We start from the raw sequence: 26,280 nt of genomic DNA on the forward strand, positions 1-26,280 counted from the left end.
ATTTGTTTTTGTTTTTTTTACCTATAAATAACAAAGGATGCCAAGCATGATTCCAAACTCTATTTTTAATTTGTTGTTCATAACGTTGACTTGCTTCTTTAAAGAACGCAACATGGACCGTTACACGTTCTTGTAAAAGAGAGATACGAGATTGATTTGACTGAAATTGAGTGATAGAATCCGCTAATTGATGGTTAACAAAGTCCAAAACTCGCTTGGGTGACTCAAATTGTATATTGAATGTATGATCCATAAAGGTATCTAAAGATTGATCTAATTCTAATAATTGATGATAATAAGTCGATATCTCTTCTTTTGCCATATTGATTCTACGAATAAGGCCATGTATATTTTCTAATTGACAATTCGTTTTTGTTTCAAATTGACTTAGTATATCATTTGCACTTCTAATAAAAAAAAAAAAAAAGAAAGAAAGAAAGAAAGAAAAAAAAAAAAAAGAGCTAAGTGGAATTTTCTCTAGCAAGCAAGTATATTCATATTCATATTATTATTATGTTTACATGTTGGTTATTGAAGGTAATATTCGATCTTCTTCAGTATTATTTACTCCATTTTCTTCCTTTAATATAGAAACGTCTTTTACTTTAGATGACTCATTTGCTATTCTGAACTGATGATTATGTTTTAATTTGACAAGATTCATAAACATCATTTTTTCAGAAAAACATCGAGCGGTGAAACGTAAATGAGTATGTTTTGTTATCAAGAAGATAGTATTGTCAAATCTATTTTTTTTATCATCAGTCACTGTGCAAGAGGCGTGAATCCAACCATCATATAGATTAGGTTCATTAGAAATGACATCACTTAGGGTGACTTTTTTATTGTTTGAAAAGGTATCGTTTGTCGAATTAGAGGAATTAGTTGAAAGCGTCGATGTCTGTTCCTCCTCCTCCTCCTCCTTCTCCTCGTCGTTGTCGTTGTCGTCATCTTTATTTGACAAGTCTTCTTGAGTATCATCATCAATAACTAGAGTGTGTTTCCAACTTTTGAACATGGTTTGAATTCTGTTTGTTGAACGATCATCACTTGATGCTGTTTGTTTACGAAGCTCTTGTGGAGAAACATGTTGAAGAGGAGGAGGATGATGAAAATAAAGAAAAGCGAGTCGAGAAGATTGGAGAGGTAAGATGGCGATTGTCTTTTCTAATACACGTGCCAAGACATAAGAATGCATCTTGGGCCAATAAAAACAAAAGGTGTCAATCACTTGGATATCAAATTTCTTTATTAGTTGCTGTTGTTGTTGTTGTTGTTGTTGTTGTCTCTTTTCTGCATATAATGGTTTCGTTTTTTTTGAATTATTATTGGACAACCAACGTCTTGTATGTGCAAGATGTGCATAAGGGTCAATATAAATAGGATTCATTAGGGCTACACAATAAGACTCATTGTTTTCCTTGTGAAAAAAAAAAAAAAATATTAATTTAACCTTTCTACTTGTGGGTGATAATTTAAAAAAAAAAAAAAAAGCTTATTTTAAACTCAGTAATCCATCACCTTTTTGTTTGTTTTTTTAACATTACATAATAATGAAAAAAAAAAAAAAGAGAAAAAAAATTTATTATGATTATTTCCTTTTATTGATATTTATAAACCCATATTATACCTCTTTAATTATTATTATTTGTTAGTGTTACAGTGAAGAATTATTATGGTAATTTTTTTTAAAAAAAAGATAAGATCATATGACATAATATAGCTTATCTTTAGCAAATAAGAATAATAAACCTTCTTTCCTCCTCCCTCCCCCCAATTTTTTTTTTGACACTTATTTTTCATATGTGTGAGAATTTTTTTTTTTCAAGTGTAACACAATGCATTATTCATGTTGATGAAGAATAGACCATTTACTTGATTCATAATTAGCAGCAATATCACAACATAATGTCTTTCTTGAATAATAAGTAAATCCATCATGGAGAGCAAATAATAAAGGTAATTCAAAATAACGAGAACCATCCAATCTTGTTATTAACATATCATGATTTAGAACAAGTAATTCTTGAGTATCAGGAAGTGAAATACTAAATCGATGTCCTTCTTTATCCATTTTATGACTCTTTAATGGACCATAAGCACCAAGCCAAAAGGTGACTGCCTTTAAATAAGGAGCAGGTTCAATTAGATTTTCACCCGTGATGTTTAAAGAATGAGATGAAGCGATATATTGAATAGAAGAAATGATTGGATAAGGTATAATAGATCGAGTTGTAGGTGGAGAAGGTGGAGGAGAAAGTTGTTTCAATGTTGTAGGGTGATGATTGAATGAAGCGGATTGTTGTTGTACCTCTGGATAATGACATTCAAATTTAGAAATACCTATGATTGTCCAGCAAAGGTAATCATCTACTCTTTCAGTCTTATCCTTTTCCATTTTAGAAGCAACAAAATTAGTCCAAGCGTTTGTATGTTGATAAGTAGAAGAAGTCATTGGATTTCCATTTGAATTTAAATATAAAGGCGTAGTTGTAGAAGCTAATTGAAGTACAATCTTTTGCATTTGACTTACTAAACCATATGAATCATCATGTATAATCTGACCTTTATTCACTTTGCGAATAATAAGGGGCGGAGAAGAAGTGTTTGAATGAATATCTTTTAATATAATTTCCGTACCATACGTAATAGCTACACTACCATCATAGCCCCCACTAGAAGACCTTTGTCCCAGAATGATGATTTCAAATGGAGACCACGAAGAATGCTTTGCACAGAATTGGTTATTTTCAGTGGTTAAATATTTGGTGCGTACAGTTTGAGAATTAATACGATTAAATAAAGAAACGTATGAATGATTAAATAAACACGTTGAAATATTACGTGACTTTGTTGTCTTTTTAGATGGCTTTGATATGATGGAAATTGGATTACTATAAAACGTTGGATGAGGAGGATTGTTGAGATGAACTCGAAGACAAAATTGTTTTGCCTTTGCTGTACCATTGACGAATAAATATTTGAAACTCCCCTGTTTATGTTCATCTAATAATGTACGTTGCTCTATTAAAGGTGATTGTGTGGTTTCGCATACAACTGACATTGATACAATTGGATTTTGATTTGTATTTGAAATCATCACGATGGGTGGTGGACAAAGAAATCGCTTCTCTGTACCATACGATTTCTGTGCTATAGATGCATGATAACACGTCATCGTCACTAGATCTTTTCTCTCTTCTTTATGATAACAAGCTCTCTTTAAAGGACGATTCATTTCATTCTGCTCATCATGATTGTCTAAAATGCTTTTAATAGACATAGCTTCTTGTTGTATATGATGACGTTTTTTAGAATAGTCGATTACAGTTAAAAGTGATTCCATAGGTGTCATATTGATTAATTGAATCTTTTTACTAGAACCAAAAGATTGTTCTTTAGAGATGATATTATATTCCTCCATTTTTTTTTTAATAAAAAAAAGAAAGATTAAAAGGGAAAAGTAATGTGAAATAAATAAGGATTTTTTATATAGAAGATTCCTTTTTTTTTTTTTTTTTTTTTTTTTTTTTTTTTGGGGGGGGAAGAGGAAGGACGGACAGAGAGAGAAAGGAACAAGTGTAACGAAAATACAAAAAAAAAGGGGGAGAGGGAAAGGATCCATTTTACTGATAAGATTTTATTTGGTATTTTTGATCTTATCACGTGGGATATTTTTATTATATTTTATATAAATATGTATTTTTTTCCCACAACTATATAGTGATTGTGTTAATGTTATATGATTATTATTATGTAATACATATATATGGTTATACATGTACAAATGCATTTGCATATTTGCATGTGTATATGTATGTATGTATGTATGTATGTATGCATGTACGTATGTATATATGCACATTTGTATTCATCTATTTACATATATATATATATATATCATACTAAAAGTAATTACATGTATAGTGCTAGTACACATATATAGGATAGATCTACAATAAATACACGATATATTCTTAATTTAGTAATGATAAGAATATTTACTTAAACTTATTTTGGTAGGATCAAATATTTAATATGATGGTTAATGAGCACATCATTGTATTACCCAGGCTAGTTTTTTCGAGATTTACGAATATGTATATATATATAAAAAACGCTTGTAAAGAGACAAACAAGTTCAGTTGGACAATCATCAATCAATTCTTTGTAAGTCTAGAGGAAAATGTGTCTTATCTAGTGTACTTTTTGTAGGATAGTAGAAAAGAGGATCGGCTAACGGTAAACTCAAACAGAAAATATCTTGGATATTTTAAAGACTTGCATTAGGAGAAGATGTTCAAAAGAAAGGAGTATGGATCCTCAGTTGTTTTAGACATGTATAAAAAAAGGAGTATATACATGTATATATTGACGTTCAGTAACATGTGATCTATTAAAATGACTATACAGATGATATACACACTATTTAAATGTACCACTAGATAACCAACCAGGATTCCCATCCATTGACGCGACTACCTTCACGATAAGTTATAGACAGCTAGAGTATAGGAACAATAAGTAAGTTAAGGTCGACAAGTGATGTAGGAGAGTATAAAGTCGCGACCATCCCGGAAGTTACAAAAGTCTCATTTATACTCTAAGAATCCCTTGAAGGCATGTTCATCTAGGGGTATTGGAGCTTTCAACGTAAGGTCACCATCACAATGCTTTAATAATACCATTGTGTGTTTATATTTGACTCTTTGAAATATGGGAAAGTAGTGTAGATAGTAATGTGGTATTAAGTAGTTTATTAGTATCGAGCTTGCAGGATGGACATGGTAGACTGATTTATCAAGTGAAACATCCTCCATTACTAAAGGTCGAGGGAATCCATCAAAGCTCCTTTCTAATACATTTGCTTTCATTGAAGGTACCCTATTCCAGCTGTGAATGAACTATCTGTGTATAAAAGCAGATGGATCAGAGTCTCAAGGATGAATACCTATAGAGATATGTTTAAAGTGTTTCGTTGACATTATTTTGTACAACTTATGAGATGCCCAAGGCTCCTACTGCTTTGAGGGATAAGGGAACACTCATGTATGAAATTAGAACCTCTTCCTTTCCTTTCCTTTATGAATAGTGTATATATAACTTTAGTAAGAGTCTCTTACAGTTTATCTCTGACACATACTATCATAGACTTCATAAAACAAAGGTTTCTCGTGTATAAATAATGACTGTTATTTCAAGTTTATAACATAGTCTAGTAGTCATACATTTTTTTGTTTTTATTGTACAATTCATAGTAATAATAGATTAGTATCTTTCTTTTTCTTTTGAGTTAATGAACCCATTCTTTTTAGAAATGATTTACTATTATTATGAGTGCTTTTTGATTGAGGTATAATGATGGCTTCATTCTTTATAGACATATAAATACTCTATTATAAATGAATATATAAATAAATAAATAAATAGTCTCTTCTATTTTCATGATATATATCCCTATTACTTTTAAATAATCTATTAATTCCTCTTTCCATTCTTCTTCTCTAGATACAATCTCTTCTTGTTCAAGTAATGTTGATATCGTATTCTTACAGAAGGTCTCCACCGTCATTTTAGTATGATGATGACTAAAATGAATAAGATAAAGATCTGTATTTAGTAACATAACAGAATAAATGATAGTATAAACAATATCTAATAATAATATAATAGGTTATTAAAAAGAAACTATTTCTTCTCTTCATGATAATAATACCAGGTCTTTTAAATAATGTATGTTCTTCTATATGCTGTGACCAATATCGATAAGCAAAGGCTTCTAATATTCGATCTATTTCTTGTGCCTCAGCCTTAAAATAAAGTTTAAAGCATAATTTTCTATTATTATTAAGTAAACAATAAATTCTATCTCATAATTTTACCTAAATGATTCAATTAAGCTTAACTGACTGAAATCAAATAAGCTCATATATTCTTTCAAGACTCGATGACAAAAAGGATCTCTAATAATAACCAAAATTAATGAATCAATTTCCCCATTTTCCTCCCCCTTTTTTTTTTTTCTCTTTTACAATTTGCCAAGATAGCTTGCTATTTCCTTCTTTTGTATAAAACTTTCATCTTCCATCCATAATAAATGACAAACATGCTTTACTTCTTTTTGACTGTTACTTTCATGAATTATATCCTCTATAGATCCGAATATATTCCCGCTTAATTTCCATAATTCAACTGAAGGTGAAAAAAGATTCGCCCAGTCTACTTTAAATCCTGACTTGTGTTTCCATTCTAAAAGTGCGGTTGCTATATCATTATTATTATTATTATGACCTTCTTCTTCTTCTTCTTCTTCTTCTTGATGCAAACTAGAGGATCGAGTAGGTGGCGTAATCATTAGCATCTGATGTTGAGGAACAGGCGGAGGAGATGAAGGAAGAGACATTGACTTTACTGGTGAAGATTGTTTATTCTTTCGTTCCTTTTATAATAGTTATTATATACTATCCATTTTATTATATTCTATAATTGATAGTAATAATATTTATGTCTATTCAATTATACCTTATTAAGATGTAAATGAGTTAAAGAACTTGATCTTGTCATTTTATGAATGGGTTTTATATTAGTTTGACATTTTAAGTGTTCCTTATAATAATGGTGTGTAAGTGATTGGCTTCTCACAGGATTCATATTTATTATTACAAAATTAAAAATTAACTAACAAAGAAAAAAAAAAATTTTGAAGAAGGTTTTAATACTACATTATAATCGGGCATAAAAAAAAAAAACCGAATTTTAACATAACACTTTAAATTCAGATCACATATAAAAATTAAATTTCAGATAGTTTACTTATCTTCTTTTCAAATAAATAGAAAATAAAGTGACAATAAAAGAATTAGTTTCAGACAAATTGTGGGAAGAATTAATGGACAATATAACTTAAAAAAAAAAAATCTTTTCTTTCTCCTCAATAAGGGAATCTTTAAAAGCTATGAAGATTGCTTATTTTAGAAGGAAGACGAGGAGTCTGCTTTTGTCCGAGTGCTTTACAAGTTTTACAAATCAGAACATGACAGTCGCGCTCTTCCTCCAAGGGATCTATTTCTACATTGTTGACATATCTGTGGCATCAAATATTCTTTAATTACCTCCTGTCTCTCTTTTTCTCAATACGCGTCAAAAGACTCCTGTAACACCATATTTAATTGTCTTACAGCTTAACAAGGCCTTTTTTTTTTTTTTTTTTTTTTTTTTTTTTTTTTTTTTAAAAAAAAAACATTCCTGATCCAAAGGCCACCAGAGGCGTCTTTGTTTTGTTACGAGAGAACATTTTTTTGGCCTTCATATCTGCACCCTAAACAATTGGTAAATAAGTATAATTATTACAAAGTTAAAACCTCCCACATACTTTGCTATCTCTTTATTACTTTGGATCTACTCTTTCTTCCTCCATTCTCCTTTACCTTTGCTTTTTTCTTTTTCTTATGACACTTTTTTTTTCATTCGTTATATTTAGTCCCGTACGTTAATCAGCATGTTCCTATGGTGCTGTTTGCTGACCTTGTTACAATTGAAGACAACTGTCTTTAGCTGTCTTTAGAGCCATAAAATACAAACAAGATAGCCAATATGAATATAATAATAATAATAAGAATGCAATCAATATAGACAAGACAAGCAGTACAATGAGATACTTTAAGAAAAGGAATGGTTTATATCGATTTACTGCTGGATGAATTGGCTATATAAACAAAGCTAACGAATACTATTTTTCCATTTCAATCTACTCAAGGCGTCAAAAGCGTATTCATTGTCTTGTTTGATAATAAAGAGTGGAACAAACCAGACGCTGTACAAAAAAAAAAAAAAAAAAAAAAACCTAACCCAGCATGAAAAATATATAGAATTCCTATTATTATTTACAAGTTCGTCATGTGCAAAGATCACTTCTCTTTTTTTTTATATATATAACAACAGTAAGGAAGACAAAGACACAGAAAAATCAATAGCAAATACACTGTTCTATGGAGCATCAAAATAGAGCAAATATAAAAGAATCGAGAAGAAGAAAAGAAGGAAAAAGAAAATAAAAATAAAGGAGGGTAAACTATGACAGGCAACAGACCTGATATTGCTTTTATCCTTTATAATGCACTTTAAAGAAGGGAAAAGTAGCTGGCAGATCTTGGGACGGTACCTGTGGATGAGTTTCTGATAGGAAAAGTTTGTATTGACTGCTTTTTTATAGAGAAATTAGCATGTAGAACACTATGGAATGTATCAATTCATGTATAATATTGACTGCAACTAGTATATGAAAAAAAGTACTGGAAGACCTTCAACTTTAATAAGACTATTATTAATTGCTATAACAAACACAATTTGCCTCTCTTGAGGTCACAGATTTAAAGGTTAATACATAATCTGGATTTTAAACATTGTTTTAATAAAAAAAAGAAGCATAAAAACATTTATCATTGGATAGTTATCACGTGATACAGTGTATAAATAAATATATTCATAATATATGCAAAAAAAAAAAAAGAAAAAAAAAAAAAGACGAGGGAAAAGTGTGTTATAAATAAATAAATGGTTTAGTTTTTATTAATGCTGGTTTCTTCTTCTGTGTGTTCAATTTCTTTTACTCCACCTTTTTTATCGTGATAAAATTCTGAACATATAGTTGAGTCACGCAAAAAACTGGAATGATTTGGTTTTAATGTAGGTCGTTTATCATGCAGCGCATCTCCAATTGTGCTTGCCAAGGCTCCAGATACATGATTTTTAGTCGGTTCAAATGTATCTATTTCATGCTTTTTTATATTATGTATAACTTGAATAGGATTACCAAATCTAAGTGAAAAATGATCATCTTCCATAATAGGATCTCGAATTTCATGTTGAGGTGTGTGTGTACCAGACATTTTCTTTCCTTTTTGTTGACAAAATATAAAGAAGAAGAAAAAAAAAGGGTAAAAATAAAAAGGTATTTTGTTTATATCTAAAATACGCACATTGACAAGTATGGTTAACATATCTGAAACAGCATGACGTGACTTTGTCATTAACCACACTTTATTTTTCTCTCTCTCTCTCTCTTTATTCTTTTCTTTTCTTTTTTTTTGAACATATTAGTACGTTCAAACCATATATTATATTTGTATTGAGTAATAGTGATAATAATAATGAGTTAAACTCTTTTGGGAGCTTGGTGTGATTTGATTATATCGTTTTTTTTTAAACCAGGGTTAGATATTTTTTTTTTTTTTTTTTTTAAAAAAAAAAAACTCCAAAAATCTTCTATTATGAGTGGATAAATCGAGGTAGTAACAAAGACTTGCCTTTGTTATGTTACAAGTAGTCCAATTTGTGTAAATAGAATACATAGGATGACTTATTATAGAAGAGATACATAAGACATTATTTAAAGCGAGCAATATAATTGTGTAATTTATAGAGGATAGAGGTGTTTATTGGGACAATTTCTTTATATATTATTTTTTGTATACCCCGCATAATGCCTCCAGAGCCAAGATACTACTGAATCAAGATGATAAATACCCGTATCTATATTCATGCCATCTACAGTAAGTGCACTTAAGACAACATCTAATATTAACCTATATCTTTAGTGATGCACAAGAAAAGCTTATTTATCTCCTATTCTAGGTCATCGCTCTGACATTGTGGTATTGGGCAGCTCATAAGGCAAAGTTACAAAAGAAGGATATAAAAGATGCCATTTTTTTTTATATCAGGACTGTCAAGGGTATACTATATTAAAATCCTTCTATTTTTTATTTTTCCCTGTTGGATAAAGAAGCTATATTAGTCGTTAGCCATGATATACTTGGAAATTTATATTTAGGATCTAGTCTCTAAAACAAATAGCTTCCTTTTATGGTTTAACATACAAACTCTATTTTTCAAAGCAATCACCGAAGTTAGTTTATAAGAGTACATTTATTTAAATAAACTTGTGCATATATTAATTACTATAATCAATTTCCAATTTAAAAATCAATGTTCTCATGAAATAAATACGCTTTCTCTTAACCTATTCACAGATGAATTAATAATAATGCGGTACACTTACTTTATTGTTACAATTGTACTATGCATAAATGTTTCAATTTTGAATGTTAGTGGCAAAAAAAAAAAAAAGCTGACAATGAATCAGAGAAGTTAACTAAATTATATTCCTTATTAATGAATACTTCATTGAATTTATAATATAGAAAAATTGAAAAGCTGTTTTATAGCTTGAATAACAATATGAGATTTAAAAATACAAATAGCATTGGTGAAGATTTTTTACTTGTTTGTATTTTTTTTTTTTTTTTTTTTTTTTTTTTTTTTTTTTTTTTTTTTTTTTTTTTTTTTTTTTTTTTTTTTTTTTTTTTTTAGAGCAAAAATGCTGTTCCATATAGATCTTTGACTAACTAATGTTCTACAATCAAGCTTTTCAGCAATGCACAGCTTGTTTAAACTTTCATCACGGGGAGTGAAGGTAAAAGTGATGATTGTTTGTATAGTTATCCATAACTATGTGTTTTCTCTTCAGCACATCAATATCTTTATAAAAATTATCTCAGATTATTTGGATCAGTTGCAAATCCTGCATAAGTTATACATACGATTACTATGGGCACAGTTTTCTTTTTACACGGATGTTTGTAAGTTTATCTTTTATAAAAGAGATATTAATTATATAGTGTAATATTAACGCATTCCTTACTTACTCTGAATATTACCATTCCATTGATGTAAAAACGAACTGATATCTCTATTGGCACTCATACCATGACAAAACAATTGGCTTAATAGAGTTGCTGGATGATGAAACGTATACATTGTCTGCTTCCAGATCTTTCGCGGAAAATATTAATTATTTGTTGTATATATATATATATATATATTTAACATCATCTTCAAGAGGTAAGTTAGGTGATTTTCTAGCATAACCTAGTACTACATGCCTTTCTTCTTTCCATGTTTTTAGATTAGTCTTATGTAAATCTATCTGATTAATAATAGCTTTAACAGATTGGACTATTCACAAAGTTGAGAATTTATTTACTTTTTTTTTTCCCAATCTTATTTGATAAGTCATCCCAGTATTATTAATTTTTTTTTTGGTCCAATACAAATTAAGGGATGCGTTCTAACACTCTTCACATTATTTTGTTTATCTTTTATACGCCTACGCTTTGCTGCCAATGAAATGAAGTAAGGCTTTATTTGATTATTATTATTATTATTAAAGAGTATTTATATATCATTATTTAATGTGTGCTTTACTGAGTTACGCTATGGAAGTAATTAAGAGTACAAATCAGAGCTTAATCCCTGATATACACATCTTTTACCTAATAGCACAATAGATATTTATATATCCTTACTAATTAAAAAAATATATTCAAATATAGATCTTCTACTAAAGAAATAGAACTTACACTTGTTCAATACCATTTAATCAGTATATCAGTTTTTTCCCACTTATTTCAAATTATATATATACATACATATTCATAAAAAATATTGCAGAGGCCATTTTAATGATTTGTCTCAATAATTATCATGTAAAAAGAGATATTAACAATCAAAAATTGAATGTATAATAATCTATTTCCCCTAGTAAAGTAATCATTCTACACGACATATAGAAGACATAGATCTGCCAAAATTGTAATTAAACACCTTCAACAAGTAATTTGAGTATATAATGAGTATGTTAATTATGCAGTAACGTATCTTTCTCTCTCTCTCTTTTAAGCGCATTAACTAAGAAGCTCTATTATGATTAAAGATAAAGGAAAAGCAGACTGCCATACAGTAAAAATGTAAATATTTAATAAAAAATGGTATACACATATATTTATACATATTTGATATTTATCCCTTTATTTTAAGTTTCCCCTGAAATGTTGACTTGACTAAAGATCTTTTTATAAAAATGTATAAACATATATATTATTCTTGCTGAATTAGACTATAAACAAAAGGAATAATAATAATAATTAAAAGAGATATGTGTATATTTTTTTTAAGGAGTAATTGTTGGTATCACGTTTGTTTACTATGTTTATTATGATAACGATTAGTGTGCTATTAAGATTATCCAATTAGATTCATTACAGAGATTGTGACGCCTTTTTATGACAGTTGAAAGCATATGATAACGGATCAAAAAAAAAAAAAAAAACTATAAAAGGAGGTCATTTTCATGCCCAAACTTGCTTTTTTTTCTTTTCTTTTTCTCTTTATACAATCCTTTTTTTTCATTTGTTGGCTTGTAAAAGGGCTGATGAGTGATTTTTTGGGATGGCTTCATAGCTTAGTTAGTATTTTGTATGCTTTCTTTCTGGATTATGCTCACCTCTCCAATGTATTCTAAAAACGATGTAAACCATCATTGATAAACATTACGAGTACCTCCGGGATAAGTATATGGGATACTGCGACGTTATGGGGCCTATTTTTTTTATTTATATATTTATATAGCAGATTTTATTATAAATGAAAAAAAAAAAAAACAATATAAATACAAATATTACGCGTATAAATAGCACGTAAAGAATATCTCACTAAGAAGTTAGTGATAATTAGTTTTCAAGTAATACATGCAAACTTTCTTTTTTTTTTTCTTTGCAGATCAGATGTAGTATAAATTGTACGTAAGCTCTAAATGCAATATTTATTCCTTCTTAGAGCAAAGAGAAGAATAATACAATATAGACACTCTTTTATTATTATTTTTAGAAGAGTGGATGCGTTTTATGTGTATATGGATTTGAAGATTTATATAGATCACTGTCACGAGCTTACTTAAAACGACGTATTACTTGAGTAAACAAAAAGATCATAAAAACATGTAAAAGTGTTCATTTGTATTTTTCCTAAATCCGCAGGTCTCTACCACAATAACAAGAGAACCAGTACTTTATTATCTATAGCATATATCATTCTGCTATACAGAACTATTCTCTAGTTCAACCATCTTGAACAATTTCTTATATATACTTAGCAAATTGAATCCCTAAATAAAATACATTCAACTTGACAAGTGATATTCAGCCCATAAGGACTATTACTATTTTATCTAAATGATTTTGTAATTAGACACAAGTTAAAATACTATATATAAAAAAAAAAAAAAAAAAAAAAAAAAAAAAAAAAAAAACTATAACGGCAGCCGTGACATATAAGTACTTCCTCACGTTTAATATGGTAAACTTAGTTTACTACATACTTTTCATCTGCTACATCTTAGGTTTATTTTTATTATTATTTTATACAAATATATATCACACATTCGTATAACTGCTTATTAATGATCGTTATCCTCCTAATAAGGAAGACAAGTCAACTACTAAAAAAAGATATTTTTTTTTTTTTTTTTTTTTTTTGAGCCCAGTCATAACTATTTTAAATGAAGCAGTGGAGTAAACATAGATTTTTTGTATTTTTATTTTTATCTTATTTATTTAAAAAGACATAAATGCGTGCTGTCATTGTTAAAAAACCTGGTAAGTCATCCAACAATTTCACCCATTGTTCAATTTATGTTTCGTTTACTTACATTGTTATTATTATTATTTTGCAAATAAAGGTGATGCGTCCCAACTTACACTTGGTGAATATGAAAAACCTACTTTTACAACAGATACTCAAATTTTAGTCAAGGTAAAAAAAGAAAAAGAAAAAAAGAAAAGAAAAGAAAAGAATACGAAATATAAAAGACGTTATGATTGAGCAATAATTTTTGATACAATAAAGGTGAAATGCTTTGCGCTCAATCGTATGGATATTTTACAGAGAGAGGGCAAATATCCTGTACCCATTGGTGGAAGTCCTATTCTCGGTGTCGAGATTTCTGGTACTGTTGAAAGTGTTGGAAAAGAAGGTAAAGAGGAAAAAGAAAAGGGATATCATGCACTTATTTCATTATTCTAATCTATATATTACTTATTAGTGAAGGAATTTAAAGTAGGTGATGCTGTATTTGGTTTAATGCCCGGAGGCGCTTATGCAGAAGTAAGTTATAAAACATAAAAATAAAACATAAAATAAACATTATTTTTAATAATAATAATATATATAGTACGCAATTTTAGAAGAATCTTTAGCAATGCATAAACCAGAAAATGTATCTTTCGAAGAAGCATCTTCAATCCCTGAGACTTGGTTTACTGCTTACCAAGCATTATTCTTTGTAGGTGAAATGCAAAAAGGACAGGATGTTCTTATTCATGCTGGTGCTTCTGGTGTAGGCATTGCTGCTATTCAACTTGCTAAAGAAGCTGGAGCGTAAAGTATATGTGTATATGTATATTTTAGAGAAGGAGGGAGGAAAAAGAAAGTTAGAGATACTAATTATAAATTCCTTACACACCTTTTATTAGTAATCGCATTTATGTTACTGTTGGGTCTGAAGAAAAAGTTAAATTTTGTGAAAGTATCGGTGCTACAAAGGCTATCAATTATAAAACTGAAAACTGGTCAGAAGTTGTATGTATTCATAATTATATAAAAAAAAAAAAAAATTAGACATGTATATTAAAAAAAAAAAAATCTTGATTAGATCTTGAAAGAGACTGATAAAAAAGGGGTCAATGTCTTGATTGACTTTATTGGTAAGAACTATTGGAATCAAAATATTGAAGTTTTAGGAGTTGATGGACATATGGTTATTTTGGCTTTTATGAGTGGTAAGTACTATTTATCTATATATGCTTCACGTATAATGCTCATTTACTGTTTTATATATTTTTATAAAGGAACACTAATTGAAAACTTTGATATTACCGCATTACTTCGTAAGAGATTAAGAGTAAGTATAATGAAATTGAACTATTTTGCATTACTAAAAATTGTACTATTTGTAGATCGAAGGTTCCAATTTACGTGCTCGTTCATTAACTTATCAAGCTAAATTACGTGATGCAATCTATGAAAATGTGGTTTTAAAACATTTTGCTCAAAAGGACGGTATCTTGAAAGTCTTTGTTGATAAAGTATACGACTGGGAAGATATTATCGATGCTCATAAATATCTCGAAAGTAATCAATCAAAGGGTAAAATCGTTGTTAAAGTGACTGAAAACTATTAAAAACACATACAAATAAAATTCCACATGCAAAATTTCATTCTCTTTTTAAAACTATTATTTATTTTAAATCATATATCGACAAAATTTATTTTTCCTATAAAATAGAAAGAAAAAGAACAAGTTAGTAAATAAATAATTATTTATAACCTTTTTCACTTACAGGAATTTCAACTTCACCAGCATCAATGGCGTCGCAAAGATCCTTGGGGCTTTGACCATCAACAGTACAACCAACAGAGAAAGCAGTACCGAGAATTTCCTTGACAGTACCCTTCAATTCACGGGCGTAAGACTTGAAACGCATGGTACGAGCAATTTCAATAACATCATCCAAAGAAATGTTACCGCTGTGCTTAATGTTCTTTTCCTTCTTACGGTCACGAACGGGTTCCTTAAGAGCCTTGATGACCAAAGAGGAAGCAGAGGGAACAACGGAAACTTGGGCTTGACGGTTTTGAATGGTCAATTGAACAGTGACACGAAGACCCTTCCAGTCCTTGGTACCCTTGGCGATATCTTCACCAACCTTCTTGGGAGACAAACCAAGAGGACCGATCTTGGGAGCAAGAGCACTGGAGGCACCAACTTCACCACTGAATTAAAATATAACAAAAGCAATGAAAAATGAAAAAAGAAGAAAAAAAAAAAGTTAATAAAATAATCCCAATTGTGTTTGGTTTATCTCCCATTTTCAACATGCATATATGTATATATATATTTCTCTTTTGATCACAGGCTTCTTTTTTACTTAAATCATCCCCCCTCCCCAAATTTTTTCTCTTTTACATTTTAAATTGATTTTTGATGAATGCTTACCCAGTGGCACGAAGGTAGATAATCTTAACTTCAGTGGGATCGAACTTTGGTGGCATCTATTTGAAATCCGAATTTCAAAGTTGAAAATGATGACAATGCAAATATAAATATTAATAAAATAAAACAAATATTTTTAATGTGAGTACTTTTGATCAATGGATGCATTCATATTATTAATGGATGTTATGATATTCGGTACCTTTGAACGTGGAGAAAGAAGGTATATTCAAACTTTGGCAAGACTCTTCTTTGATTGTTGCCAAAAATGGATTGGAATTAATTGGATAATAATTTTTAAACACCGGATACTTTATTTTAAGTATAGAAAAAAAAAAAAAAAAGGCGGTAAGAATATCATGTTATTTCTTTTCACGTACTAATTCATGATTAGAAGATTAGCATCCTTATTGAATGGAGGCATTATCAGTGAATTATTTACTATATACCTGAAGAATTATACATTACTGTTTATCTTTACATTTAAAAAGATGATTTCTTCAATTTACGTATATTATTTTATTATTTTGTATCGCATTGAAAAACATTAAAACAAAAGGAGACCATTAAAGAGGAATTAAATGCGCTGTTACTTGACAGGAATCTAGAGTAATCATTTGTAAATAACTCTACAAAGTTTAGAGCGTGTATTAGCTATTAGAATTTTCAACTTCTTAGTATTAATTGGGTCAATCTTTTTTCTGAAGCTTTCTATCAAATTGATCAATTTAATACCTAACGTTATTATAATATTGCCTTTTTTCTTAATAAAGGTAATAATGATAACATATAAAGAGTGTACGAAAGAGTGTATGAAAAAAAAACATTGTTAGTGGTTGAAATCTTTTGATTTCATGATGAATTCTAATTTTACATTTATTTATAAAGTATATAGCTATACAGCATGAAGCACACTGTTAAGAGAGAGAAAAAAAAAGCTGCTAATACTATTTACTACTTCGAAATATTTATTCTTTAAATAGATATAAAGTTAAGACAAGTATAGATTGTGTTAACATAATGATCCAAAAAAAAAAAGTCATATTTTTCTAAACAAACATGATGCTTAAAAAAAGAATATAGATTACATAGAAGTCATGGCAGCATCAAGACTTGTCATACTAGTTCCACGACTTAACCTGTATGGTGAATTATGTTTTTTGCTTAATGAAGGACTACTACTACTGCTATTAGAAGTGGTAGTATTTGCTCCATTAGAATGTGACAATGATCCAGAGGGTATTAATGGGGAATAAATAGAAGCTGCTGTAGTAGTAGTATTTCCATCAGATGATGATAGACTATTCAATTTTTGTTGTTGTTGTTGATGACTGTAATCTAACAATTCTGCTTGTGATAAACGATAAGAAAGTCTATTTTGTTGCTGTGTAGCATTTATGGATCGAGATGATTGTCTTGAACGCACTGATGTAGGTCTTGATGGCTTTGGATTATTTGATAAATTATGTAAATCTAGAAATCGTTCAACAAAATCAGCAATTAATGGTTCTTTCATGGCTGATAGTTTATATTCTTCAAACGACTATTTGAGTTGTTAGTATATATAAATGAGTATAAGTGCATGTACTTACTAATTTCCCATCACAGTCGACATCAAAATCTTCAAACATACAATCAATTGCACGCTGAATTTCTTCTATTTCATTCTCTTCATCCGACAACATTCTTGACTTTTGAATAAAAGATTATGCATGAGTATATAAAGTTGTTTCTACTAAACGTTTATTTTTTTTTTTTACCAATTGTAGCATAACATGCTCTAATTCTTCTTTTGATATAAAACCATCTTTATCCACATCATACAGTTTAAAAGATACTACAAAAAAAAAAAAAAGAAAAAAAAAGAAAAAAGAAAAAAAAAAAACTTAGTAAAAGTAATCAATCTAGAAGATTACATTATTATTACATCTTAATTTTTCTTCTGGAGTTCCTCTCATGAAAATACTCAATCCATCTACAAATTTGCTTTTATTTTTATTTTATTTTTTCATATATTAAAAAAAATGTACATGTTATTGTATTAATATTTGTTTGTTTTACCTGAAATCAATAGATTGTTGTTCATCACCGCCAAATGCGCAATAAAGCCTTTGTAAAAATACATCGTCCATCATAGATACAGTTGGTACATATTGTTTAACAGACTTTTTTTTTTAAATATATACATATATATATATATATAATACACTTAGTATATAATGCATATTGTTTAAAGTTAACCTTACATACATCTTTAAATACATTTTCAGTAATATTGTTTTGATCTTCTTTTTTCACGTTTTGTCGGAGATCGTTAATCTCCTTTGTCGAAACTAACAAAGATGTGTTAATAAAGATGTCGAATATAATAAAATGTTATTTACAATGTGTCTTTTTAGACAATGTGCTATTTTCTTTGCTTTTTGTTTGTCCCATGATAACTTTATGAAATTAAAGAAATGATAAAATTTATTTCGAAATAAAAAAAAATAAAATAAAATAAAAAATTATATGTTTTTATATGTTTTACATCATTATCAGTCAGATTTAACTACTATTTTAGGACTTTACATTCATTTGTGATACCATCTTCTTCTATAGTATTTCACTTGAGTCTCCTTTAATAAGTCATTTGGTTAACAATGATGCTCTCTTATAAATGAATACATCTATACACATATTAAATTACACTTTCTAAAGAGTCACTTTATTTTATTAATTGCCAGGACATATTATAGTATTTCTCCACCTTTTTTTTTTTTTTTTTTAAAAAAAAAAAGACTCAATGTGAGCACATAATATAGAGTGTATATCGTTTTGCCCGAGCCAGGTAGGTTATCACAATAAATTAAGAAAACTAAAAATCTCTTAAGAATGAAAAAGAAACAAATTATAAAAATATTAGTAGAAGGAAAGACATCAGTAATTATAGAAAAAGAGAATACACCAGATAATGCTATCATCATAAACGGTCAACATAAAGCCAAGAGAGAAACTTTGAGTCAAGATCAGGTGTAATATCAGGAGGTACTCCGTTAAGGAATAGATAATACATAACAAAAAAAAATAATTGGCTATCGTATATTCCAGAGAAAGTCTGTAGAGTGTCAATTCCTTCATCCTTATTTGAAATTTGGTCGAGTAGAAATACATTACATAAAAAAAAAAAAAAGTGGATCCTTAATGGTAGTAGGCATTTGTAGTTATCGGCACATATATGGGCATATAACAACCGCATATACTCGAGATCATCTAATATTTAGGTGATAGATGCAGTGTTTCAGTTACTCGTCAGGCAACCCAGTCCAGGTGATATCTAACTTTTTGGCTGCGTTCAGTACGAATCATAGATAACCACGTAATGGGGTCAACTTCAATCTTTGTATGGTAGGAAGGAAGGAGAATAGAGGCATTAGCAGTACTGTTTTGTTGGGTAGATATATTTTGCTACAATCAGTTTTAGCAGTCAATTCGGAAGGATCAAATATTAGAAATATTATCAACCATTGTTGTAGAACATAAGATCTAAATAAGTGATATAGGGATTTTGTATCATTAGGAGTAACTACTGCTAGACGAATGAATGCATAGATAGAAAAGTGTCATCAGAGTTTTGTAACAAACGGCGCAAAAAAGTTACCTGTAGAAAGTATGCCCTTTCTTACATAATTGGTTAACTGACAAGATATATCATCACTTTTTGTAGAGAACCAAAAGCTAACATAGATTATATGACGAATATACTGGTTTTAATAATCGTTCAGTTGTTTATATGAGTTTTGAGGTGAGGGATCTAATTTGCTAGTCCATATCAAAGGAGTCATGCTGGAATGGCAAACATTCTTTTGAATAGTATAATCCTGCTAAGCGAAAGCGCACAAATCAAAACAGGAGAAGATGGAGGAGGGAAAAGTAGGAAAGAGGATACAATAGTCTAAAGAAGCTATAAACATAAGAAGAGACAGCAATGACCAAAGACCTCTTTTAAAAGATTGGAACTAGTGCCATTGATTGTATTTGGTGATGGTATGTAAAATAAGAATCCAGTACCAATTGGAGGAATAATTTCTGGCACTGCTGATATATAAGGATAAGGAATTGGAGTAGAGATCAAAGTTATTTAAGTCTTTGGTGATTGGTATTAGTGAATTTAGTATAATTAAAGTATTATATATTGTGTGGTATTGTACGAAGCATAAATTGCTTGTTTAAACTTTAAAATCTGGATATTAAATATGCAATAGTTCTAAGAAAAAAAAAAGATTCGCAAACACTAAAACTTCTCATTGAGAAATACCCTTACAGTGCAATCAAATACAAAAACTTCAATATACTATGGAACAGGTAAATCAATGCTAATAAAAATAGGTTTAATACCTTATTTTCTATTTAGGATGGAAGGGAAAGGTCTGCCATTGTTACTAGAGACATTATCGTAGAGAGTATGGATTTCTTCTTGGATAATTGAAATAATTGCATGTAAATGTTCCTTATTTGTTTAAAAACTAATATTAATTTATTCTCTTTACTCTTTCTCAGTTCAAATCCTACCCCTTTGATTAAGGCACTATAATAGTAAGAAAATATATATGTATTTATTTGAAAACAATTGATAAAGCTTAGATAGTTATATCATGCATACAAATAAACTATTTCTTAAGCTTACATAGGAATAAAAAGCTACTGAGCACATGATTTTAATATTAAACGAAATGTATGAAAAGTTACAAAGATATTAATTGAAAGTTTTGATTCAGAATTACTGTATGTTTCATCCATCACATTAATTGAGAATATGCCAAATATTATGTATTAGCGAATATTCAATGGTTTACCCTTTAATCAAGTATTATGTAGTTTAACTATATGTTTTTATACTTATAAATAATAGAATATTAGCAAAAATGAAAATTCGTATGCTTTATATATATATATAAGAGATCCGCTATAGTGGCTATTGATATAAATTTCTATTATATTGTTGCTTTTGGATTCTTTATTGACCATGTATATAATTGATTACGTTAAGGGAATAATAGCATTCATCGTAATTTCCTTATTTGTATAAATTATTACGATAATTGCAATTGTGGGTAACATTCTATAACTAAAAGGCGAGCTGTCTTACTTTCCGCTTATTTTCTGCTACCAGTTCCGACTTTGATCAGCATAACAATAAGGCATTGTTCTTACTGTAATTTAAATCCAGATGTTTTTAAACTTTTTTTTTTTTTATCGTCAATTCATGCTCAGTTGATGAATGGATATTCAGTGATAAAGAAGTTCTTATAAGGAAAATAGATATATCTATAGTCCTGCTTAATCAAATATATAAAATTATTGCAAGTGTCTCTTATAGTATTGAGTGAATTACTATTATAGCAATGCTTTTTTTTTAAAGAAAAAATAAAATAAAAAAGAAAGCTTACAGTCATAATAAAACACTGACAATTTCTACTTACATGAATATTCACTGACAAAAATGGTATATAAACTTTACTTATTTATTGATTTTTAAATAACTTGAATCTTTTTATTATAAAAAAAAGCTTCTCAAAAATCAAAATAGTCTTTTTATAGATGATAATAATAATAAAACAAATAGAATTTAACTCTGTTATTAATCTTTCTTTTAGAAGAGCTGAATCAAGCTTCGGATTGTGCAAGAAAATAGGCGGTCAATGTAATTACCTTTATAATAAATTTCAATATGCTCAGCGTTATCTTCCTTGATTTATTTTGCAAATTTTGCGTCATTATAGGTTTCAAAGTAAAATATGAATATTGCTTATTCAATAATAAGAATGGTCATCATTAATAATTTGGATAAAATAGCCTGAGATTGAAGTATATTCGTATAAATTTTGATCCGTTTTGAACAATAAGCGTACGGCAGATTTCTTCCCCGCGCAAATTGAAAAAAAATATAAATATTTTAGTACTTGATTTTTTTTTTTTTATTCTTATTTCTTTTTCTCTTTTTTTTTATTCTTCTTCGTCTTTTTTTTTTTTAAACAATGTCGGTAGAGAATAAAGAAAAGGACGATAAAGTTATCGTAAATGATAATGGTGTGCCTTTATATAAAAGTCAAATGACAGCATTAGATGAAAAGTTGGATAAAGAAATTGTATATGAATTCGGTGGGTCTGTAGGCGTCCTTGGAATGATGATAGGTTTCCCTTGTTTAATGTATTATCTCTGGGTTTGTCTCGAATATCATCAAGGCAGTCTTATTTATCCATCTTCTTTTACAAAGGATGATATTATTCTATTTATATCAAGGGAAATTATTGAAAAAGTAAAATTGGGTGCTTACCCTACTGCATTTGCTATTAAGATCTATATGGGCTATGTTTTATTTTCTTTTATTTTGGCTTATATTATGCCTGGTCCTGTTGTTCACGGTACACCTCTTCCTACTTTAAAGGGAAAAAGCGTAAGTGTCATTTATAAAATATGTAAAGGGAAAGAAAGAAGACTGATATGTGTATAGCTTCCTTATTTATGTAATGGTTTATCATCTTGGTATTTAACACTTGTTACTGCTTTTGTTCTTCATTTTACTGGTATTTTCCGTTTGACTTCTATTGTTGAAAATTTTGGTAGTATCATGACAGTTGCAATTATTTGGGGTTATACCATGTCAATTCTTGTTTTTATTTGTGCTTTTATGAATGGTACTACACATCGTATGTCTGGTAATTTAATTTATGATTTTTTTATGGGCGCACCTTTAAATCCTCGAATTGGTCATGTTGATTTGAAAATGTGGGCTGAATGCCGTGTACCTTGGCCAGTTCTTTTCTTTATTGGTGTTTCATGCGCCTTAAAGCAATATGAAACACGTGGTTATGTTACTGCTCCTGCTGCCTTCCTTGTTCTTGCTTACTTTTTATATACAAATTCAATCCAGAAGGGTGAAGAGTGTATTCTTACATCTTGGGATATGTTCTTTGAAAAGGATGGTAAGTTGGTTATGTATTTTATTGTAGGAAACAATAGCCCTTATATATAATTTTTCATATTTGTTAGGTTTTATGTTAATTTTCTGGAATATGGCTGGTGTCCCTTTTACTTATTGTTATTCAGCTGTTTATCTTAGCAAACTCGAAGAAACTACAGGTATTGTTGTAACTCATAGTAAAGCTTATACTATCTTTTTATATATCCTTTTACTTTGTGCTTACTATGTCTTTGATACTGGTAATTCTCAAAAGAATCGTTTCCGTATGGAACAAAATGGTACCTATATCGATCGTAAAGCCTTCCCTCAATTACCTTGGGGTAGAATTAAGAATCCTACTTATATCAAAACCAAGCAAGGTAATATGTTATTGACTTCTGGTTGGTGGGGTATTGCTCGTAAACCACATTACACTGCTGATTTATTCCAATCTCTTTCTTGGGGATTAATTACCGGCTTTGGTTCTTTCTTACCTTATTTCTATTTCACTTTCTTTTTTGTTGTACTGACACATCGTGTTACTAGAGATATGGAGCGTTGTGCAAAGAAATATGGTAAAGATTGGGACCGTTATTGTGAGAGAGTTCCTTACATCTTTATTCCTTATGTTTTCTAAAATTTTGTATACTTTAAGAAAATTTCTGCATATTTTAATAATAAAAATAATATAACTCAATAGAAATGAGTTTATGTAGACTGTTAAATATAGAAAAATCAAGTTCCACATGGATTTTTTCCAGTTTCATCATGTTAAACAAGCAAACAAATATACACACATGCAAAGTATATAATAATGTATACAGCAACATAAAAAAAAAAAAATTTTTTTTTCTTTTTTATATATTTATATTTCATAAGCTGGTAATTCATTATCATGACAAGAAACAATAAGAGAATGATAAGAAGGTAAATTGCCACTGCACGGCTGATATCCAAAGTAGTCATCATTTGTAAAAGGATTACAATTAAGTGGAGGCGTTATAGGATAGGACTCCTCTTCAATGGGTGAACAGAGTGCAGGATTAGGAGAGTCAACAAGATAAGGTAAACCAGAATAAGGAAGAGAGCGCCATGCGTTTTCATAAGTCGGTAGTTCATTTATATTATCATCTTCTTGAGGCTTTTGATTTATGATTTCAATGGGTAATGAAGCTCTTAATTCAATAATTAGGCCTTGCTTATTAATAAGAGACATTGTGAATTTTAGTTTATGTTCTATTTTAAAGTATGGATTGTATATTGTATCACATTGTATCGAATCAAATGAAAAAGGTACCATTATTGTCTCTGTTTTTTCCCAGTGTAACCCTTCTGATGGAAAGGCTTCATCACGAAAGAAACGAATTATACGTGATTCTGTACGATTGCTGATTGTAGTATATTCTTTAAAAAAGCAAGATAAATAACGTACTCGTAATTGCTCATCTGAGTTTTGTTTGGGTGAAATTAAGAAATGAATAGGAATTTGCTCTCCTCGACTAAAAGCTTTCTTTGGTATACTGATTCGATAATCAATTTTATTCGGCCATTCATTCGATATCTGTAATGAGCCACCTCTGTGATAATCATAAGGTGGTAACAACTCTCTAACAATTCGAATCAGCTGTCGGTCTACTAAATTGGGTGAAAATGCGGGCCGATCAACGACGGCTTTTAACTTGTACAACAACGAGCCGTAAGAATTAGGATCAATGGATTCTCCTAAATTCCCGGGAAGAATATATTCAAAAGGATATTTATATACATTGTTTGGTGTTAATAAATGTAACTTTTTATGTTGATTCGATAAAAAACTCCAATGATGTTCTAAAACAGTTGTTTCTTTTTTATGCTGGTGATTACCTAATATTCATAATCATTTATTAGTACTATTAACAAAAAAAAAAAAAAAAAAAAAAAAAAAAAAAAAAAACTCCCTCCTTCCATATATTTATTTATTAACCTACGTTCATTCCATTGCAACTTCAATTTCCCCGTAAAGCTCAAAGTAATTGATTTGACTTTTATACTCTCCTTTATACGCAGAATAACGCAACCCCGTAAGACACATCCTACTGATTCTTCAGGACTTCCTCTCAAAATAAGTGTGTTGTTTTCAACATGTATTTTCAATTGATAAGACATAGTATATAAAACGATAATAAAAGAAGAAGAAGAGGGGAAAAAATAAAGATATTTTATGCGTCTAAGAACAAAAAAAAAATCTTTCTTAGACTGACGGTAGTTCAAAGAAGTTGGTCTAGATCTTTAAAACGAATAATATTCGTTTGTTTGTTATCAAAATTAGAATCTGATATCTCTTTTTGTTCCGATAAAATCCATACGTTTATAGATTACTGCCCTGAAATATTAAATTTGACAGCAGCGGCTTTTAATTATTTATTGTTTTAATTTTAGAAAAAAATATAGTTATTTATACACAAAAACATTAGAATCCAGATCCCATCATTTTCTTCGCTTTCTTTGCTCGATACGCTTCAATCGCCTTTTCACGCTCATTTTCTAATTGTATACGTGCTGCTGCACTCATATTTTGAAGTTTTCGTTTATGTGATGCCTTTAGTAATTTCATGTTTTCATCTTCTTCTGATTCATAACCCGTTTCTTTCTTTTCGGTGCCAGATGACGATGAAATAGCTTGTTTAGTTTTAGACTCAAGCATCTAAAAAGGAGTATAAATAATAATTATTATCATAGTGTTATTTTACTATATATATGTATATATATGTATACCTCTTTACCACGCCCGCGTGCCTTTGGTAATTTATTAAATACAGGTGGCGCATCAGCTACTTCACCAAATTTAACATTATCTTTCAAATCATCAAAATCACGTCCACCATACATTTCTAATTCTTTTTGACGCTTTGCAGCTAATTTTTGTTTTCGTAATTCACGATTACGCTTTTTTCTATCACTTATCGGTTTTGCTGCTTTTTGTGCTGATATTACATCCTTTTGATATTCAAACTCTACTCTTTGTACAAAATCTTTTAATTTTTCACCTGGTTGAATTGAAAGCTTATTCTATAAAAATTCAAATAAGGATCTCTTTTTTTTTTGTTATAATAGTGCCATACTTGTTCATCATTTCTTTCACGATTTAATTTTGCTTCTTTTTTCTCCTTTTGTTTTTTTAAAGCCATTTCTTTAAATTTTAATAAACGGAAAAATCCCTTTGGTGTATCATCATTACTCGTTTCATCTTTCTTTACTGGTAAGTCAACCCTAAATTGAAAATTAAAAAAAAACATTAATAAATCTAAAAGGGATGCGAACATTCTTTTATAAGCATTATTTACTCAGCCTTTCTTGCTTTACGAACACTAGCTTTTGCTCTTTTATGTGGCATAATACTGATTGAATAGTGTAAAATTGATCAATTCAACTTTTTTTGTATTAAAAAAAATAAAATAAAATAAAAT

General features: G+C 29.2%; 9 protein-coding genes across 9 annotated transcripts; 2 read left to right on the top strand and 7 right to left on the bottom strand.

Annotated features, from left to right (window-relative positions):
• Positions 1-21: 21 nt before the first annotated feature.
• On the bottom strand, positions 22-3,424 carry BX663DRAFT_486358 (uncharacterized protein; the record flags this gene model as incomplete). The annotated part of the gene is made up of 5 exons (XM_051524671.1): positions 22-59; positions 91-407; positions 522-1,420; positions 1,631-1,632; positions 1,876-3,424. 5 exons carry the CDS (start codon positions 3,422-3,424, stop codon positions 22-24), a joined length of 2,805 nt encoding a protein of 934 aa, XP_051383094.1.
• Positions 3,425-5,063: 1,639 nt separating this feature from the next.
• On the bottom strand, positions 5,064-6,709 carry BX663DRAFT_61064 (Sec7 domain-containing protein). Its single transcript, XM_051532263.1, has 6 exons — positions 6,523-6,709; positions 6,033-6,439; positions 5,883-5,963; positions 5,717-5,838; positions 5,465-5,655; positions 5,064-5,393 (listed from the first exon to the last, which is right to left on the bottom strand). Exons 1-6 carry the CDS (start codon positions 6,649-6,651, stop codon positions 5,253-5,255), a joined length of 1,071 nt encoding a protein of 356 aa, XP_051383095.1. The 5' UTR covers positions 6,652-6,709; the 3' UTR covers positions 5,064-5,252.
• Positions 6,710-8,525: 1,816 nt separating this feature from the next.
• On the bottom strand, positions 8,526-9,027 carry BX663DRAFT_509594 (uncharacterized protein). The gene has a single exon (XM_051527640.1). It carries the CDS (start codon positions 8,997-8,999, stop codon positions 8,559-8,561), a length of 441 nt encoding a protein of 146 aa, XP_051383096.1. The 5' UTR covers positions 9,000-9,027; the 3' UTR covers positions 8,526-8,558.
• A 4,426-nt stretch (positions 9,028-13,453) lies between these two features.
• BX663DRAFT_509597 (uncharacterized protein) lies at positions 13,454-15,128 on the top strand. Its single transcript, XM_051527641.1, has 9 exons — positions 13,454-13,493; positions 13,577-13,650; positions 13,744-13,870; positions 13,940-14,001; positions 14,069-14,274; positions 14,370-14,475; positions 14,549-14,675; positions 14,745-14,797; positions 14,853-15,128. The coding sequence occupies exons 1-9, from the start codon at positions 13,466-13,468 to the stop codon at positions 15,075-15,077; spliced, it is 1,008 nt and encodes a 335-aa protein (XP_051383097.1). The 5' UTR covers positions 13,454-13,465; the 3' UTR covers positions 15,078-15,128.
• Positions 15,129-15,160: 32 nt separating this feature from the next.
• Positions 15,161-15,949, bottom strand: BX663DRAFT_454526 (60S ribosomal protein L12; the record flags this gene model as incomplete). The annotated part of the gene is made up of 3 exons (XM_051523820.1): positions 15,161-15,171; positions 15,238-15,670; positions 15,894-15,949. The coding sequence occupies 3 exons, from the start codon at positions 15,947-15,949 to the stop codon at positions 15,163-15,165; spliced, it is 498 nt and encodes a 165-aa protein (XP_051383098.1).
• Positions 15,950-16,974: 1,025 nt separating this feature from the next.
• On the bottom strand, positions 16,975-18,022 carry BX663DRAFT_434568 (uncharacterized protein; the record flags this gene model as incomplete). The annotated part of the gene is made up of 5 exons (XM_051523070.1): positions 16,975-17,433; positions 17,483-17,559; positions 17,632-17,727; positions 17,818-17,876; positions 17,952-18,022. 5 exons carry the CDS (start codon positions 18,020-18,022, stop codon positions 16,975-16,977), a joined length of 762 nt encoding a protein of 253 aa, XP_051383099.1.
• Positions 18,023-21,793: 3,771 nt separating this feature from the next.
• Positions 21,794-23,686, top strand: BX663DRAFT_509604 (ergosterol biosynthesis ERG4/ERG24). The gene is made up of 3 exons (XM_051527642.1): positions 21,794-22,327; positions 22,385-22,856; positions 22,924-23,686. Exons 1-3 carry the CDS (start codon positions 21,908-21,910, stop codon positions 23,469-23,471), a joined length of 1,440 nt encoding a protein of 479 aa, XP_051383100.1. The 5' UTR covers positions 21,794-21,907; the 3' UTR covers positions 23,472-23,686.
• Positions 23,687-23,693: 7 nt separating this feature from the next.
• On the bottom strand, positions 23,694-25,032 carry BX663DRAFT_543088 (uncharacterized protein). Its single transcript, XM_051530833.1, has 2 exons — positions 24,802-25,032; positions 23,694-24,697 (listed from the first exon to the last, which is right to left on the bottom strand). The coding sequence occupies exons 1-2, from the start codon at positions 24,977-24,979 to the stop codon at positions 23,700-23,702; spliced, it is 1,176 nt and encodes a 391-aa protein (XP_051383101.1). The 5' UTR covers positions 24,980-25,032; the 3' UTR covers positions 23,694-23,699.
• On the bottom strand, positions 25,004-26,279 carry BX663DRAFT_509610 (uncharacterized protein). Its single transcript, XM_051527643.1, has 4 exons — positions 26,158-26,279; positions 25,936-26,083; positions 25,589-25,882; positions 25,004-25,517 (listed from the first exon to the last, which is right to left on the bottom strand). The coding sequence occupies exons 1-4, from the start codon at positions 26,205-26,207 to the stop codon at positions 25,284-25,286; spliced, it is 726 nt and encodes a 241-aa protein (XP_051383102.1). The 5' UTR covers positions 26,208-26,279; the 3' UTR covers positions 25,004-25,283.
• Between the last annotated feature and the right edge of the window lies 1 nt (position 26,280).

This window comes from Cokeromyces recurvatus, assembly GCF_025118155.1.
Source record: "Cokeromyces recurvatus strain NRRL 2243 chromosome Unknown BX663scaffold_12, whole genome shotgun sequence".
NCBI lineage: Eukaryota > Fungi > Mucoromycota > Mucoromycetes > Mucorales > Mucoraceae > Cokeromyces > Cokeromyces recurvatus.